The 16,785-nt window shown below is 38.6% G+C and overlaps 1 protein-coding gene across 1 annotated transcript; it reads left to right on the top strand.

Moving 5' to 3' along the window:
- Nucleotides 1-1,955: 1,955 nt before the first annotated feature.
- Nucleotides 1,956-16,404, top strand: kcnh4a (potassium voltage-gated channel, subfamily H (eag-related), member 4a). The gene is made up of 16 exons (XM_072368596.1): nucleotides 1,956-2,031; nucleotides 6,681-6,914; nucleotides 7,097-7,228; nucleotides 7,354-7,487; nucleotides 7,823-8,075; nucleotides 8,754-8,911; nucleotides 9,286-9,493; nucleotides 9,887-10,081; nucleotides 10,156-10,355; nucleotides 11,379-11,628; nucleotides 11,726-11,940; nucleotides 12,047-12,085; nucleotides 13,016-13,365; nucleotides 13,448-13,527; nucleotides 13,726-13,802; nucleotides 14,939-16,404. Exons 1-16 carry the CDS (start codon nucleotides 1,956-1,958, stop codon nucleotides 15,860-15,862), a joined length of 3,525 nt encoding a protein of 1,174 aa, XP_072224697.1. The 3' UTR covers nucleotides 15,863-16,404.
- Nucleotides 16,405-16,785: the final 381 nt, after the last annotated feature.

Genomic DNA, 16,785 nt, shown 5'->3' with positions numbered 1-16,785 from the left:
GATGTCTGATGTAATAAAAAATTTAAGTCTGACAAAGAGTTTCCTTCAGTCTAAAATCTACAAACAATACTAGATCAAAACTGAAACAGCTGACTGCATATGATCACTGTGATGGTGATAGTGTGTGTCCTATGGCATGGAACACTGGATATGTCCGATACCAATTAAACCTCTGATAAACATCTAAAATCTCACAGTTATGTTGCCACTGTGGTTAAAGCTAGAGGTGCTTTCACCAGAAAAACTAATGTATTGATATACAATATACAATTCAATCATCTAACAGAAGGGCTGTAAATAAAACTAACTTACACAAAAAATGCATTATCCATATGTATGGCAAACTATTTTTGCTCATTTAAATCCCACACCTATACCATTTCCCATAAGAATATGCCCTTTTGTGCCTTGAAATGGCATTGATTTTGTTTGAATTCATTATTTCATGCACTGCAGTTCCATGGTGGAAATTCTGAGCCATTGCTCAGAATTACAGTGTTGCTCATCTTTACAATATCTTAACATGTTGAATGGGCAAAAACCATGATTTCACCTGATGTAGTCTTTAATTAGCGTTGTTTACAACCAGTGTTGTAGTGGTGCCCAAAGAAGTGGATGTCCTTTTACTTTCTGACACATTTCTTTATAATTGGCCTGAACAAAAAAATATAGATGACCTCTGTTATAAACAGTAATATCTAAGAACACTCTGCCATATCTAGTTGACACAAATAAGCCTGTAGCGTTGCCATAGTGCCCATGAAAACCACTGGTACCAGTAAGACGCACGGGAGAGTCTTTTTTGCCTTTAAAGGACGATGAAAATATCTTCCTGCACATCAGAGGGGATGTAGAGGTGGGTATACTCTATGATAAATAAAAAATATGGGTGTCAACTTTGTATCCCCACAACCCTGCACTACACTTCGGCTTATCAGAAAATACAAATTAAAGGGAAATTAACTGTTTTTAAAAGCTGTCGGGGTGGGTATTACATTTCAAAGTATGTGAGACAAAAGTTGGTACATAACAGATTAACTGTACAAAATGGAACGGCTGATAAGCAAGGATATAACACAAAGAACAATTTCTCGTTGTTATTTAGAATCACTGAACCAGAACGAGATTCCTTCAATGTTGCACTTCATTTGCCTCATGTTCTTACTTTTCTGTTGCCATAGAAAGGCAGGAGAAAGGAAGAATATTCATAAAGACTCCAAAGAAGTCTTCTTATTTTCTAGTGTGTTGCAGAGTATCCACAGCAACCAGCACAGGCTTAAGCTTCATCTCAGTGTCTCACAGTGTTACAGAATCAAGCTCTGAAACAGAGATGCTACTGTTAATTTTGTGTTAACACCCTGAGCAGCAGGAAAGCATCTTATACCTCCCAATAAAAAGCAGAAGTGTAGAGAGTGAGAAGACAAGAACAGATCTAGAAAGAAAGTAATTTCCAACAACTTCTCTGGGGAGTTAAAAGTAGGAGGACACAGGCTTTGTGTGAGATAAAGAAGATAAGAGACATCTTATGATTTCAGGGGGTGTGGAAAGGGAGGGTGGTACAAGCCTTTGTATGAGAAGAAAGGAGGGAGGGGCGGAGGGAGAGAGAGGCAGGGGACTCGGAGATGCCATGAACCACATTGATTGGAGTGAGACTTTGCTGTGAGATCAGAGCAGAATGATACGCAACTGAACCTGACAACTCCTGATTCAACACAGAGAGAGGAGCTTTAGAGAACTGCAAACATCTGAGTTATCGCCTGCAGAAGAAAATACATTTCTTTAAGAAGCTGCTCTGCATTTCAACTCCATGTGATAGATGAGAAATAACTAACTCCACACAGAGTAATTGCAAGTGACCCCAAGGAGAGGCACTTTAATTCTCTTTCTGATCCATCTCTGGGAATGGTGACGAGCTACTGGAAACCGAGATTCTCCTTTTCAAAATCTAATACAAGATGCCTGTGATGAAGGGCCTCCTTGCTCCTCAAAATACCTTCTTGGACAGCATTGCAAACCACTTTGATGGTACTCGTAAGTATTTTTTGGGAGAGAAGTATGTCATGAGCTTTTACCAGCACTGCCATTACTGGCATTTATGTTATTATAGAGAATGCTTCACTTTGTTTGTCAGGTTTGTGGGACATAGATAAGATCCACTGGGTGCAGATTGTTTCGTTATGTACATTTTTTTAATAGCGAAGCAGTGTTCAACAGTGATGAGATCCAATTATAAGACTACAAAAATATATTGTAACTGAAGTAAAGGCTTGTTGAGCTATGTCTTGCTTAGTGTTAGAGTGCTTTTCTGACTCATTAAACGTGCCAAATCAAATCATTTAAAGGTTTAATCTAATTGGTTAAGTGTTGCAGTCTTTGTTCTGGCTTTGCTCCTTGCTCTGATATCATTCCCATTTATCATTTTTGGTTTATTGTTAATATCAACAAAAACAACTAAAAATCATATTTAACCTTTCTTTACTATCTCATATTCGTTGGAAATATGTGTATGAGCATTTATTTACAATTATGATATAACATATAAAATAAAACTCTCAAGAGTCCTAGATTTATCATGCAAAATGTAAAAAATAGAATATGGTTAATTTAAGAATGAAAAATAACCTCCACCTTGACTAAATACGTAAATATAAGAACAGAGTGTTGATAGTACCTCTCACACATATAGTTTCTGAGTGAAATATTCAGTAGTTAGATTACATTAAATTTGATACAGGAATGCCCATGAAAAGAAAATGGATTTTAACAAGATAACTTACTACTTTAGTTAGGCACTCGTATACTCTGACCTTAAAAGCCCTATGGCTCAGTTAGCAGCCAAGTCAAAGTCAATATCACCCACAGTAGATCACCATCAGCCGCCCTCAGACTAAAGGTAAGAAACTGCTTCATCCGGTTTCAGTAGCAACATATCTTTCAACCAACTGAAATAAAAGGGCAGAATAAAAAAGCATCATCTGTTTGTGAAGTCTAGACTAAAGGTTTTGTTCCTGTTTTACCTCTTTTAGATATCATTATCTTCAAAGCCGCCCACCTTTGATTTGATTTTACCTGCAGGAAATAAAATCTGCGAGTTCACTTTGACTTGTGTTTTCACATGTTATATTGTGTCTGAGTTAATGTGTTAAAACACAAACTGGAGCAGCAAATTAGTGGTAGTATAAATGCAGCTTTATGTAGGACTTTGAATTTCCATGTCCTAAAGTTTCTTATTTCAATATGATAGTCTGATTTAAACAGCAATAGAATAACACCCTAAGTCTATTTTGCATACCTTGTCTTAAACATATAGACTTATTGCCTTTGCCAATGTATCATTAAATCAGAATTATAAGATAGAGCAGCAGAAGGCCTTTATATTCGTGCCCTAACAGTAATGTTTAGTGATGCTTTACCTTTTGAATCCTTCTTTTCTTTGTGTGTGCTGTGTTTTTGCTTTAAAAGTCCATTTAAAAGTTTGTCAATCTGCAACATACTTCAAATTTAGCCCATAGCAGAAAGATGTTAACAAGCTCAAGGGGACTTTTTTCAGAACATGGTGAAAATAGTGTATGGGTGTGACTGTGCATGTCTTTCACAGCCTAACCACTTCACAAATTCATCACAATTCACAAACCCATCACACGCACACAAATCCTCCATCACTTATCCAGTTTGTCTTGGCCTTGCTTGTCTGATCACATACACAGATATGTGGAGCTTCATTTAGACACATGCGAGCAGCAGCCATTTTCTCAATCTTAGGTGAAACAGTATTTCTCGTCAAACCAACTGACAAGAGACGGTTTCAGGACAGAACACTAATGAGCCTGAAAACAGCAGTGAATAAGTCTTGACTGAAATGAAGGTGTCTTCTGAAGACACTGTAAATGGGAATGGAGACAGTATCCACATGATCCTGACATAAAAGCTGGGACATTGATTAAAATGAATTATGCAGAGAGCGAGAGTATATCAAATATCAGCAGAGGTCTTGCTCTGTCAACCTTTTTGAAAGAAGGAAAATTACTTGAATTATTCATTTTATTACTGGCCACTTCTAAATGTAGGTAATTAATGGATATTTTAGACAGAAAACTCCCATTTTGCGTACTATCTCTATCATCTATCTATCACTACAAGACTAACTTACTAGGTTAGTTCACATCTTTTTTGCCGCTCAAGTGCTAAATAACTATAATTCTATTCCAGTGACTACAAATTGAATAACAGAAAGAAAATAAGCCAGATTCCAAAGAGAAATAAAGGTGTAGCAGCTTCTGTCGCTGTAGACCATATTGTACCTTTGGATAAAATGAAGCCAAAGGGGAAAGCAGGTTTGATCTCAGGGACACGACGTGACAACTGGTGGAAATAATTGCACTTTTGTTCATGAGGATTACAGCGGAGATGGGAATCTGATTGATTTCCATTAGCATTGACAGAGTTTGAGAGCTGGTCATAGAAGAGAATCTTTACAAGAGGCTGATGTGGATTCAGTCATGCAGCACCACTCAAGGAGTGTTAATTACCAAAGTTGTTGTTCCAGAGGAAATTATATCCAACTGGAAATGGGCGGCTGTTTTTACCTGATGTGTGAGCAGTCAATTTCACATGAAGCTAAATTAAGATTTTCCACAATTGTGTTGCCATGGCAATAAGTGTAATAAAAAAATCTTGAATTCAAATCTATTTGGTTACCATGTCCTTTTCTGACATTTTTTCACAGATTTAGCTAATAAAGCATATGCTATGCTATATGGTAGATGCATTCTGATGAATACACAACTCATTCGACAGACTTGACATATAATGATTGCCTGTTGCTCAGATATTAGCTATAACTGCATGCATCTGAATAGACTGTGGTCTGTACATACTTTCCTAGCTTTAGGGGAAATACAAAGCTCCTCTCTCATAGTGTGAATAGGTGCTCAGTGTTGTCTTTGTACTTATATCATCATTAAAATGTTCGGTATATAGACAAACAAAGAACTTTTTCAAATTGAAATTGCAAGCATTCATACAAGGACAGAGTGAGCAGCTGAAAGAGGACACCTCTGTGGATTCAGTCTGTTTGTAGAGATATTGAACATTTTGACAACTGAAAGCAGACCTGCAGTTATTAGTGAATGACAAAGACATCTGGCTGTTGTTCCTCCTTACAATAGACCAGTGCTTATAAGGCACTGCATAAATTAGGTAGCCTTCCTTCTTTCTCTCTTTAGCAGCTTGTCAACAGAGATAATATTCCTCACACAACCTGCAGTGGAAAGCTATTCTTAGTATAGTTGCCATGAACATGCAATGTGAAAACTGGTGTGCCGTGTTGAGTGATCAAGCTCAAAGTACATAAGCAATGGTATTATGACAGAGTTGTTGATTTCGAGTGAATTTTGACTACATGGCTGCCTGCCACATTCCTCCTGGTTAAAATGAAAGAATTCTTCTCAAAGCTGCAAAGTGGATTCAGTGCTTTGAGTAAATTTCCTTTTGCATTATTAATTCTCTGCTTCACCAACAACACAGTCTGTTCTAAAAAGAATTGGCAAAGGTTAACTGTCTTTATCTTTTAATCTGATTTTATTTCGCAAAGATAACGTGTTTCTATTTTTTGCCACAAATGACATCTTTAACTATTTAACTAATAACTAACTTGTTCTGCTGGCATGATATGGATACCTTTTTTTAACTTAAATGTCCACTTTGATGGCTTCTTGATTCACATATTTCATTATCTGCTGAGAGGAGTTGCTTTCTAGCACAATTACGCTGTAGTCTGCACTACTTAGAGCTTCTTCTTGAACTTCTTCGTCTTTATTTTCTGTTTACTGTGTTTACAGAATATTTCAACATTTGAAATCTGTTTCAGCTGTTTTTGTTTGTTTTTTTCACACTGTAATTGTAGAATTACCTTCTGGTGTTTTCAAATTGGTCAACAATGTTAGCTGACTTGCATATTTTGCTTTTGCCTGTTTGATAGTCAGACTTTGATTGTAAAGCACAAAAATTAGTGCTCTCTTTAATCGCCCACTCTATCGTCTTCTCTCCCTAAATATAACTCTTAAGAGGCTGCACTGCCTACTACAAATGAACTGCCCTACAAATTCAATACAAAACAAAATGAGAGCAGGTTTTCAATTGAAAATCATCCATGTCATCCATGTTTCAGTTTTTAAACCATCCATATGTCCACAACTCCAGAAACTTGAACATCACACTGACATGTGCGGTAAAGCTTTGTGGTGCTTTAGGTGGCGTAAGAGGTTAAAAGGAGTCGCAGGTTTTTCTTAAATAGCAGTGGTCCGATCAAGACAAAATTCATGTAAATTTTCAGTCTGATACAGATTAAATGTTGCACTTGACATCATCATGGCAACTTCTACTGCCACTCTGAACTCAAGACTTTTGATAATTAGATAACATTTGATAATTAACAAATTCTCAAAGTCCCTGATGAACACCGGACAGGTGGAGACAGACAGAATGGTTAAGAGATGGAGGCAAAATGTTTTCTGTTCATGCTTCAACTCATGAATCAAATCTGAAGTGATGCTTGTTGAGAAGTGGAGAAAGAGGTAACCAAACAAATGTCTGTAGAATTATTGCCTGTTGCTAAGTCAGTTCTTTCTGTTTGTCAAGCTCACACATCTGCTGTTGGTCTTCTTATATTTTCTTCACAGACAGTAACTTTCTTTTGGGAAATGCTCAGGGTCGCTATGGCTACCCTGTAGTCTACTGTTCTGATGGGTTCTGCGAGCTGACTGGATTTATTCGGACTGAGGTGATGCAGAAAACCTGCACCTGTCGATTCCTTCACGGGGTTGAGACCAGTGATAATGTGATCCAGCAGGTACATAAAGCTCTAGAAGGCCAGCAGGAGTACCAAGGAGAGGTCTGCTTTTATAGGAAAAATGGTGAGGATCGTGTGGTTTCTTTGACTTGCCATGGAATATAATAATAGAGTTTTGTAAATTCTGAGTGTAACTTTCTTAACATTTAAAGAATAAATAAGGATTTACGTAGCATTAAAAGTGATTCAAACATAATTCTAGCTATTTGTTCGGTAATGTCTTTGTAACATCTTTGATACTGTTAGGAAATCAGTTTTGGTGCCTCCTGGATATTGTCCCTATTAAAAACGAGAAAGGTGAGGTGGTGTTGTTCCTGTTATCCTTCAAAGACGTCAGTGAATCATATGGGAAAAGCCATCACTACACTCCAGGAGATGGTGAGCCATGGCTGCGTACAGGCCCCACTCAAATTTTATTAGATATTACTCAATGAAATGTAAAGAGTAAATATTACACAATCAAATTTACATTCATTTGGTGGGTTTTGTCGTTTTACACATAGGTATGTCAGAAGTTGCAAATGAAACCATAAAAAGCAACCGACCACACTTTTCCCAAATTCAAGACAGGGGGAGATCAGTCCTGCACCACCTGAACAGCTTGTTCACCAAGAGGGGCAAGAAGAAACTGACTGATGTGAGCACAAACTTCTGACATGAAAATAGTTCATCCCAAAACGTATGAGTATTGATGCAAATTAGGTTTTTTTTTTCAACCTTTTGTCCAAAGTTAGAAACATTTGCACTCTTAACAGCTAACATCTTTCGTGTTATTCACTATGTAAATACAAGTGACAGTTTAATCAAAGCTTGCCCCAGTTATGGTAATCATGAGGCAATGCATTTGATTCCAATATACCATGACAGAGAGGGAGCTGACAGAGGCTGAAAAAAAACTATAATAATATGATGACTTCATTTTCAAAGCAAGTTCATATATCCAAAGTCTTGATTGTCTTGTGATATTTTCAGAGAATGTTCCAGAAACCTTCCCCGCCTGAGTACAAGGTGGCAGCTGTAAAGAAGTCACGTTTTATCCTGCTCCACTACAGTGTCTCCAAGGCCTTGTGGGACTGGCTTATCCTGCTGGCTACCTTCTATGTAGCTGTCACTGTGCCTTTCAATGTCTGTTTTGTCAGCCATAGTGAGGGCAGCGATCATCGTTCACTTGTCAGTCGTAGCACCATAGGCAGTGACATAGCAGTGGAGATGCTCTTCATGCTTGGTATGATGTATTCAAGTTTGAAATAAAATCTTTCTGAATAAATGAATAAACATTAAAAAAAAATGTATTTCAGAAATTTGCACTGGCTCTTAGCATCTTCAGTAAATATACCCTTTTCTTCAGACAGAAGGTTGTAATTTAACTGGATGTAGCAAGATAATTGGTAGCTTGTGCCACTTAATTTCAAAGAAACATCTACTGCAATGATTACACGTTACACACCAGTATACCTTTATGTTGAAATATCTTGAGCAGCATTATGTGGAGACAATAATAGTAAGTTTAAATTAGGCAGGATTTCCCAGTGCAGCTGTTTCCTTGGCAATGGCTAACACATCACCACCTCCAAACATTTCTCGCCCACTCAGGGTGTCTGTGTTGCCCCAGGCTATGAATCATAATTAGATTTCTCTCACTTTGTCCAAATTTTCCTCTACCCAAAGTGTCATTAAACATCCGTCCCTCAACTTCCGTCTCACAACAAGTTTGTCTGGCGACAGAGTGGTACAAAATTAGTTCAACGGCTAGCACATACTGTTCCCTTTTGCTGTTTATGCAAGTTGCAGTGACTACATTTTGAGTACATTACAATAGTCTTTATTGTTTAATAGTCTATATGTTTTCTTTCTGCTTTGTGATACAGTTTCCTTTATTCCCACTTTTGCTGCTTCTTTTCAGATATTGTACTAAATTTCCGCACAACATATGTGAGTCAATCAGGCCAGGTAGTGTATGACCCCCGATCCATCTACTTACATTACTGCACAACCTGGTTTTTTGTGGATCTGATTGCAGCGTTGCCCTTTGATCTCCTCTACGCATTCAACATCACAGTGGTAAGATTGTCAGTATAACTTAAAAAAACATATGTTCCCCTCTTTTTTATTCATTTTTTTAAGCATCTTTAGGTGTGCTAACTTTAAGACCAGTGACTAACATTTCCCAGAGTCTACAATTGCTAATGCAAAGAGACATCTTTTCAATTGCAGCAAAACCAAAGTGGAACAAACACTGACTTTTTTCCAGCAATTAGAAACACTCAATTTTCTGGAGGGGCTTTATAATGGAGACTATGTAAAGCGAAAAGAAAATAGGTCACAGCTTATATCAATACATTTGTCTTACAAGATAAACTTGTAATAAAACTGTAATTTGGAGAATGATAATCAGCAACAATTTTGTATGTTCTGTTTTCCCACTCCTTGTCCAGACCTCTCTTGTGCACTTGCTGAAGACGGTGCGTCTGCTACGTTTGCTGCGCCTTTTGCAGAAACTTGACCGTTATTCCCAGTACAGCGCTGTGGTGCTCACCCTGCTTATGTTAGTGTTTGCTCTACTGGCTCACTGGATGGCTTGCGTCTGGTATGTCATTGGACGCAAGGAGATAGAAAGCAGTGACCCCATTACCTGGGATATTGGTGAGTTTAGTTTATTAGTGTTTTAACCACTCCCACACCAATTAATCAAGAGTATAATGTTCTTCTTACCTTATTAGCTTTACTGAGACAGTTTTAATGTCTTTAGGCTGCACATTTTTAGCCATACTAGAATGCCTGAATCCCTCAGCATCATTTTAACCTCTACTTTTTCTTCTTAGCCAGTAGGAAGTCCAGGTCATAGAGTAATTCTATTATATCACAGATGCATTATGTCACTCTATTATATCACCCATTTCGTCACTTACAGAGCAGAAAAGGTCTTCCATTGAAGGAGACTAAAAACATTGGATAAAAAAATGACAACACCAATGTTCAGTCACCTGAGAGCTTCACATTAATGTTTTACAACCATTGTCTGACCTCATTCACCAGGCTGGCTGCAAGAGTTGGGAAAGCGCCTGGAGACACCGTACATCAACAGCACCACGGGTGGTCCCTCAATGCCCAGTGCCTATATCGCCTCTCTCTACTTCACCCTCAGTAGCCTTACTAGTGTCGGTTTTGGCAATGTTTGTGCCAACACTGACGCGGAGAAAATCTTCTCCATCTGTATTATGCTCATTGGTGGTAAGTTTAAAAGCAGAAACAGAAAATTCCTGCATACTGTTTATACTCTGAGATTATCCCTCTGCCACCTCCAGCCCTGATGCATGCAGTGGTCTTTGGTAACGTAACAGCCATCATCCAGCGCATGTACTCTCGGCGCTCACTCTACCACACCCGCATGAAAGATCTCAAGGACTTTATCCGTGTGCATCGACTACCTCAGCAGCTGAAGCAGAGAATGCTGGAGAACTTTCAAGCCACTTGGTCGGTTAACAATGGCATCAACGCCAATGAGGTGGGTGAAAGAGGATCTCAAATGAGCAGTAATTATCTTTCTTTAGGGAAAAAATGTGCTTGTGATATATTTATAGAAGTTTTTTTTTTTACATATATGGCTCTAATAACAGGTTTTCATGTCAAAGATTGTCACTGTTTAATATGCAACTGATCAGCATGAAAAGTGTTGGTGTCATGGGCTGAAGTAATGCCTTTCAAAAGAAACCTTACAATCCGTGCAGATGTTTCTAGATTCAGAAACGTGGTCCATTTAAATGTGGGACACATTTCAAATTCTCTTGAGTCTTAATCCATTTCCTTAAGTAGACACCACTTTGTAGCAAATAGAATTTCAATGACAATGCCAGAGCACATCTTGGAGATGTTAAGAGCTGAAATAGAGAGAATACTCATTAACACCCTCACCATCACCTCTACAGATAATTAATTCACTGTTGAAAGTAACAGACACAGCTACTGGTTTCTGTGAACATGCTTATTTTCATTACAGTCTGTTTTTGCTGATCAACTTGACACATCCAGCAAGTGCATCAACTTTGAAAACCACAATCTGTGCATTTTTGGGGGGGTTAGCAGAAGTTGTTGTTTTAAGCCAGCAGTTATGCTCTAAATAATTTTCTTTGCTAAGAATTTCTAATGGCAGTCCCTTGTAGAGCGACAGCAGTTGTGTTTTATTCCACTTGAGAAAAAGTAGATGTGAAATATTATAGTTTTATCAAGCTGAAATAGAACAGTATAAGTGGTCCAGAGGTGCTTTTTTTCTAGTTTATGAATACCCCTTTCAGCTCTTCTCGGGCATCAAAACCCTCCTAACAGGAATACCTGGGTGTTTGGAATGCTGCATGAAAAGATCTCTGCTGGCTTTAAGAAACAATGTGCCAACAATGTGCTGACTGAAATATCAAAACAATATTCTAAGAATAACTCCTCCTCATACAAAAGGGGTGATTTGTATCTAAGCATTCTTGCATGAGCATTTGACAACCTCATGGTGGCTTTTTCCCCCCTCATACTTTCACAGCTGTTGCATGACTTCCCAGATGAACTGCGAGCAGACATTGCCATGCATCTGAACAAAGACATCCTGCAACTGCCTGTATTTGAAAGAGCCAGCAGAGGATGTCTACGTTCCCTCTCTCTGTACATCAAGACTTCTTTCTGTGCACCAGGGGAATATCTTATCCGCCAAGGAGATGCCCTACAAGCTAATTATTTTGTCTGTTCGGGTTCCCTGGAGGTTCTGAAAGATCGTATGGTCCTAGCCATACTGGGTGAGTGTGCACAAAGTGTGACGCATCTCTAACTAGTTACTCAAGTCTGTATCTTTTAACATCTCATTGTAACTCCTTTGTCTGACAATCTCGACAGGCAAAGGTGACCTTATTGGGGCTGACCTACCAGAGCATGACAAGGTGATCAAGACAAATGCAGATGTGAAGGCGCTCACCTACTGTGACTTACAGTACATCAGTGTTAAAGCTCTAAGGGAGGTTCTTAGGCTTTACCCGGAGTACGGCAGTCGGTTCAGTTCTGACATCCATCACAACCTCACCTACAACTTGAGAGAGGGCAATGAGGCTGATGTAAGACATCTAACTGAAAACCCTTTGGAAACCATTTAAAAGTTCCTCCTGGTTAACAGAGACATGAATAATAATCCCTTATTAATGCTGACTTCCATACCTTTAGGGAGTACGAAGGTTTCCATGGACACCAAGGCCCTCTCAGGTGTGTGTGTGGCTCACTGGGATGATTGTCTCAGGCTTGATGTTCTTGATACATGTGGCAATCAGTTCAGTCTGTTTCACTTATATGGTATTAAACTGTGTTTAAAAACTGAGAATTGATGTGGCAAATGTAGAATAAAACATTGCCAGAATTACTTACAATTAATTACTTATTTGCTAAGACAAATATGAATGAGATGTTTAAATAAAGGCTACAGGTATAAGAAAAATGGAAAGAAACACTATATACAGAGATCAAAACAAAGCTTAAAAAGCATACAAACACACAAGTTAGATTTCACAAGAGATAGCGAAAAGAAGTCTTCAAAACACTGCAAAAATACAACAATGAAAAGTCTTTGCTGCGTTAGTGAACTTAGCTTTGTGTGCATGCTTGGTAATATATAGAGCCTGTGAGTGGCCATAAAAAAAAACAGGCTGTGAGGCTATGCCCACTACAATGAAGGTAACACGTACAGTTAATTTTATTTACAGATTGGTATTTTGGGAGTGACCACCTCATAATTTTGGTCATAGCCCTTCCTGGGCAGTTTTTGTTGGACTCTCTGTTTCCTTCTTGGGTTGCCTACTACTGTACAGGAGTGTCAAAGTATCATTGATGTAAATGCCAGGATCCCGACATTCCCAGCAAAACATTGCAATGCAACAAAATAAGTTTTACCCGTCTGTGGTTTCAATGTTATGGCTGATCAGAGTACAGTCAGTGGCTTCAAGTAGTAAAATGTGACCTCAAGATGATATTCCTTAGCATGCAACTTATGGGCTTTGTGGTGATGCACATGATCTAAAAGAAGATTGTTCTCCAAACGTGGTATAGTGTTATCATAGGTAGTGCACATACAAAGATAATATCCAAAACATGTACACCCACACATGCAACCTTCCAACCAGCTTTACTGTTTTTCCACAGGGTCATGTTTCTATGGACCACAAACTACCTTACATCATTGAGGCAAATTATGCTGAACAACTGGACGACATGAAATACTCCAAGCAGAGGAGAGTGCCTCCGATACAAGGTTTCGGCAGCCCTTTCCATCAACCCTGCCTCAGCACCTTAGGGGAGGAGGCCCTCCCCCTCTGTCGATCCCCTGTTCAGGGAGGTAGAGAGTGCAGCCCCTGTCCTCAGTCTTTCATCAGTGAAGAGCTCAATACTTCTCCTTTGCTCTGTCTCAACAATAATTCAGACTTGAATCATCGGCCTACCAAGTTACTCATTCCATCTTTGCCTTGTGTTAGTCCGCTAAGCCTGAGTCCCAGGTATAATTTCCACCATGCTTTTGCGCCTATGTGCTGTTTGTACCTACTTAAAATGATGTAACATCTATTTGTCTCCTGTTAGGGTCGTGGATGGAATTGAAGACAATGGTCACACATTTCAATTCAATGTAGAGCAGTGTGAAACAAAGACTAATGTGCCAGGTAAACTCTCTGAAAGTGACATAATAGATGATAAATGAACTGTATTTAGAAAGAAAAAATATCAAGCCATAATTTAAAAAAAAATGTTTTTAATAAATGCTTTCCTATCAACTTAGATTGAGGAAAATGTCAGCTCTTAATATGACTGACTATTTTTCCTTGTTTTGTGTTCAACCTTGTGTTTTTAACCTCTTTCAGACCAGTTGCAGGTGAGTGCTAATCTGCTTTTGGAGACAGAAGAAGCGAGACAGAACATCAGCAAACTGAACAAAGAGGTGATTTATTTATTTTTTTTAATAAATGCATTTATTTATCCACATGTATTTACCATGTATTTAATTTTAACTTGTTAAACCCTGGGCATATCCAGTTCCAACGGTACCCAGTTCCTTATACAAATTATACCTAAAGCGTCACATAGGTTGTGCAACAGGTTTTCGTTAAATAATATATTCAATAGCGAATGAACCTGCCACATTTTCTTTAAGATTATAAGCATTTTTCATGTGTCTCTGGTATTACTGAAGAGTTTTATGGATTATATGGATAATTACCAACCACCTAAGTTACAATGCCCACCACGTATGCTTGCTTTATGGTGGTTTCAGGATCAGTTTTATTCTAATATTAGTCTTTAGCAACAGATTATGATTATATCAATTGATGGCGTTTTTATCAGCTAAAATGGTCAAGTATAGACACATGTTATCTGCGAGCACTCATTTAATTTTTAGCTGTTTCACTGGTAGGCCTTTATGTGTGTTTCACCTGCTCTCCGTATGGACTGTGTGGCCCTGCATGTATCACAGATAGATACACTTTTTTGTGTGAATGCCTTACAACCCTCCCAGCAAGTTTTAATCCATCTAAATGCCTTGTTCGTGATGACTGCTTTGTTTAGATTTAACAGCCAGCTCTGAAGTGTTGCAAAATGTGCTGCAGGCATTGTGGATATTTTTGATCCGTAACACAGAAGAAAGCTGTACTTTCTTCTTCTGTCTTCCAGAACCTCTTGATTTACAAACAAAGCTCCAGGGTTTCCTCTCCTGCTTGACAAAAAGAATCACTTTGGCAATTTGAAGCAACACTCTGTCTCTCTTCTTGTTGCAAGAGAGCAGGAGGTTGTAGATCCAGTCTTCCCAGCATGTGAAGGAGCTGAGTTAATAGAAATGAGACATGACTTATTTACAAATTCAATAATGCAAACTGAATGAACACTAAAGACATTCTAAGCAAAACCTTGAATGTGGAGTTTCACAACAAATTTTAATGCATAAAGGGTTTATTTTTAGGGGGAACAAAACTTCTAGATAAGCTATTTTGATTAGTAAAAGTTTTTGGGCATTAAATCAAAGCCCAGATAAAGCTTTTAACAGACATGTAGTAAACTTTCCTTTTTTTTTCTTCTCAGGTGACCAACTTGAATGAGGAAGTATCCAACCTGACTAAGGAGCTCCATGAGATCATGCATTTGTTGCAGTCTCATATGACCATGCTCCACCATACCTCTCCCAGTGTGAGAAATTCTTGCTACTGGCAGCCTGATGTCCCTCTAAATACATCACCTGAATTACACCTCCATCATGAAATAATTAGCCACCCTGATAGAAATGCTTGGAGCTGCAGTGGAGCACCTGCTCCCAGTACAAATCCCACCTTGCTGCACTCATCAAGCTCCGGATCAACCTGTTTACACCTGTGCTGCTCTGACATAGAAGGAACCACAGCTAAAATGCTACAGACCCAGTATGGCCCCTTTCCAACTCCACAGGCCGCTGCAAGCCCCCCTTACATAACCCACCCTCATGCTCAGGTAGGCCCATCCCTTCTAAGCATCAGTTCAGCCTTCGGTAGCTTCCCAGTTGTTTGTCAGGCCCCACAGGTTGTCTACAATGCACCTATTCCCACAAAACACAGCTCACTCCCCAAATGTTCAACAATAAATTGTGGTCACTTTCATCCACCATTCAGTGCTCAAACCACTTTTGATGTCACACAAAATTCAACCAGGTCCCAGACACCAATCCATTCGACCATTGTTCCTACCGGCCAGTCACAGTGTCACTCGGTCATCAGTTCACTGGCACCTCCAGAAATCTGCACTATGATGTGCACAGGGCACAATCAGTGCCAACAAAGTTTTACCAGTGGCCTTAGACAAAATGACTTGGTAGGATCCAGTCCTACCCACCACTCACAGGACCCTGTGTTGTCTCTGCTGGAGCAGGTATCAAACAGAAACTGTCAGGGGTCACTCCACCAAGAGAGGGCGGACAATATTGAATCCCATGGTGCAAGGGACAGCAATCTGGATACGCAAGAAAATCTACACTGATGACATAAATATTGTTGAACTACTGTGTGATTATGACAAGTTTGTTGTTGCTTTCAAGAATTGTCGTGTAAAGTAACAATTTGCTTACTGTAGTTTTCTTTAGCTAAATGCATTTGTAGAAACCATATTTGCACAGGCCAATAGTATATTGTACAAAGAGTTGCGTTCGAGTTTTTAATGTAATAATACTACATTATATTTATAAAGACTGGTGGCTTTACACTGGTCAACGATAACTGAAGTAACCCAGCGTATCCATAAAGCACACACTCCAGCTTTCAGGGTACAATTATTTGAATATTGATATTCATTTTTGCTATCAGATATACAGGAACACATTGTCATGACGACAATTTATCGACATTTTCAGAACTGTTTTATTGCAAATTACATCAGTGTGTCTATTCTTGACATGTATGGTGTGAGCATAAAAGCATATAGTGTCACCCAGTGGCGACAACTGGCTGCAGAAACAAAATGCAAGGCGTACAAATTCACAATAAGCAAGAGACCAACGATTTATGTGAAAATGTATGTATTTAATTATTTATTTGTTTTTAGGTCTCATTTTGCAATTTTTTTCAGATTCATTCATGGTTAGACTGTCTCTACATTTTTACTGCAAGAGCTCATTGCTGTGATCTCGCAAGAGTCTGCAACCTGCAAGTGTAGAACAAATCTCCATAACAGCAAATTGAGTTTAAAAAGGGAAATCAGTGAATATATATGACAGTATGACAAATAAAACAAAAAAAATTAAAACTGATAACACTTGATGTTTTGAGCTATTTGAGCAGTACAGGGTTTAGAATCACTTCTAAATATCTGCATGATTATATTGAAATGAATCCACTGTATATTAATGGACTGGACTAATATTTCTAAGTTTGAAATGGAGACATAAAAGATGAAACCCTGAAAAA

Source organism: Leuresthes tenuis, unplaced genomic scaffold (genome assembly GCF_036924035.1).
Source record: "Leuresthes tenuis unplaced genomic scaffold, fLeuTen1.0.hap1 SCAF_17, whole genome shotgun sequence".
Taxonomy (NCBI): domain Eukaryota; kingdom Metazoa; phylum Chordata; class Actinopteri; order Atheriniformes; family Atherinopsidae; genus Leuresthes; species Leuresthes tenuis.
Note: the sequence above shows the minus strand (reverse complement) of the source record. Positions and strands in the feature narration are given on the sequence as shown.

What these genes read in the sequence shown, in the direction of transcription:
- kcnh4a (XM_072368596.1), top strand. Translation starts at nt 1,956, where the DNA reads ATGCCTGTGATGAAGGGCCTCCTTGCTCCTCAAAATACCTTCTTGGAC. An exon ending in CTGTATTATGCTCATTGGTG is followed by an intron (nt 10,082 to 10,155) that starts GTAAGTTTAAAA and finishes TGCCACCTCCAG; the next exon opens with CCCTGATGCATGCAGTGGTC. An exon ending in ATGGCATCAACGCCAATGAG is followed by an intron (nt 10,356 to 11,378) that starts GTGGGTGAAAGA and finishes ATACTTTCACAG; the next exon opens with CTGTTGCATGACTTCCCAGA.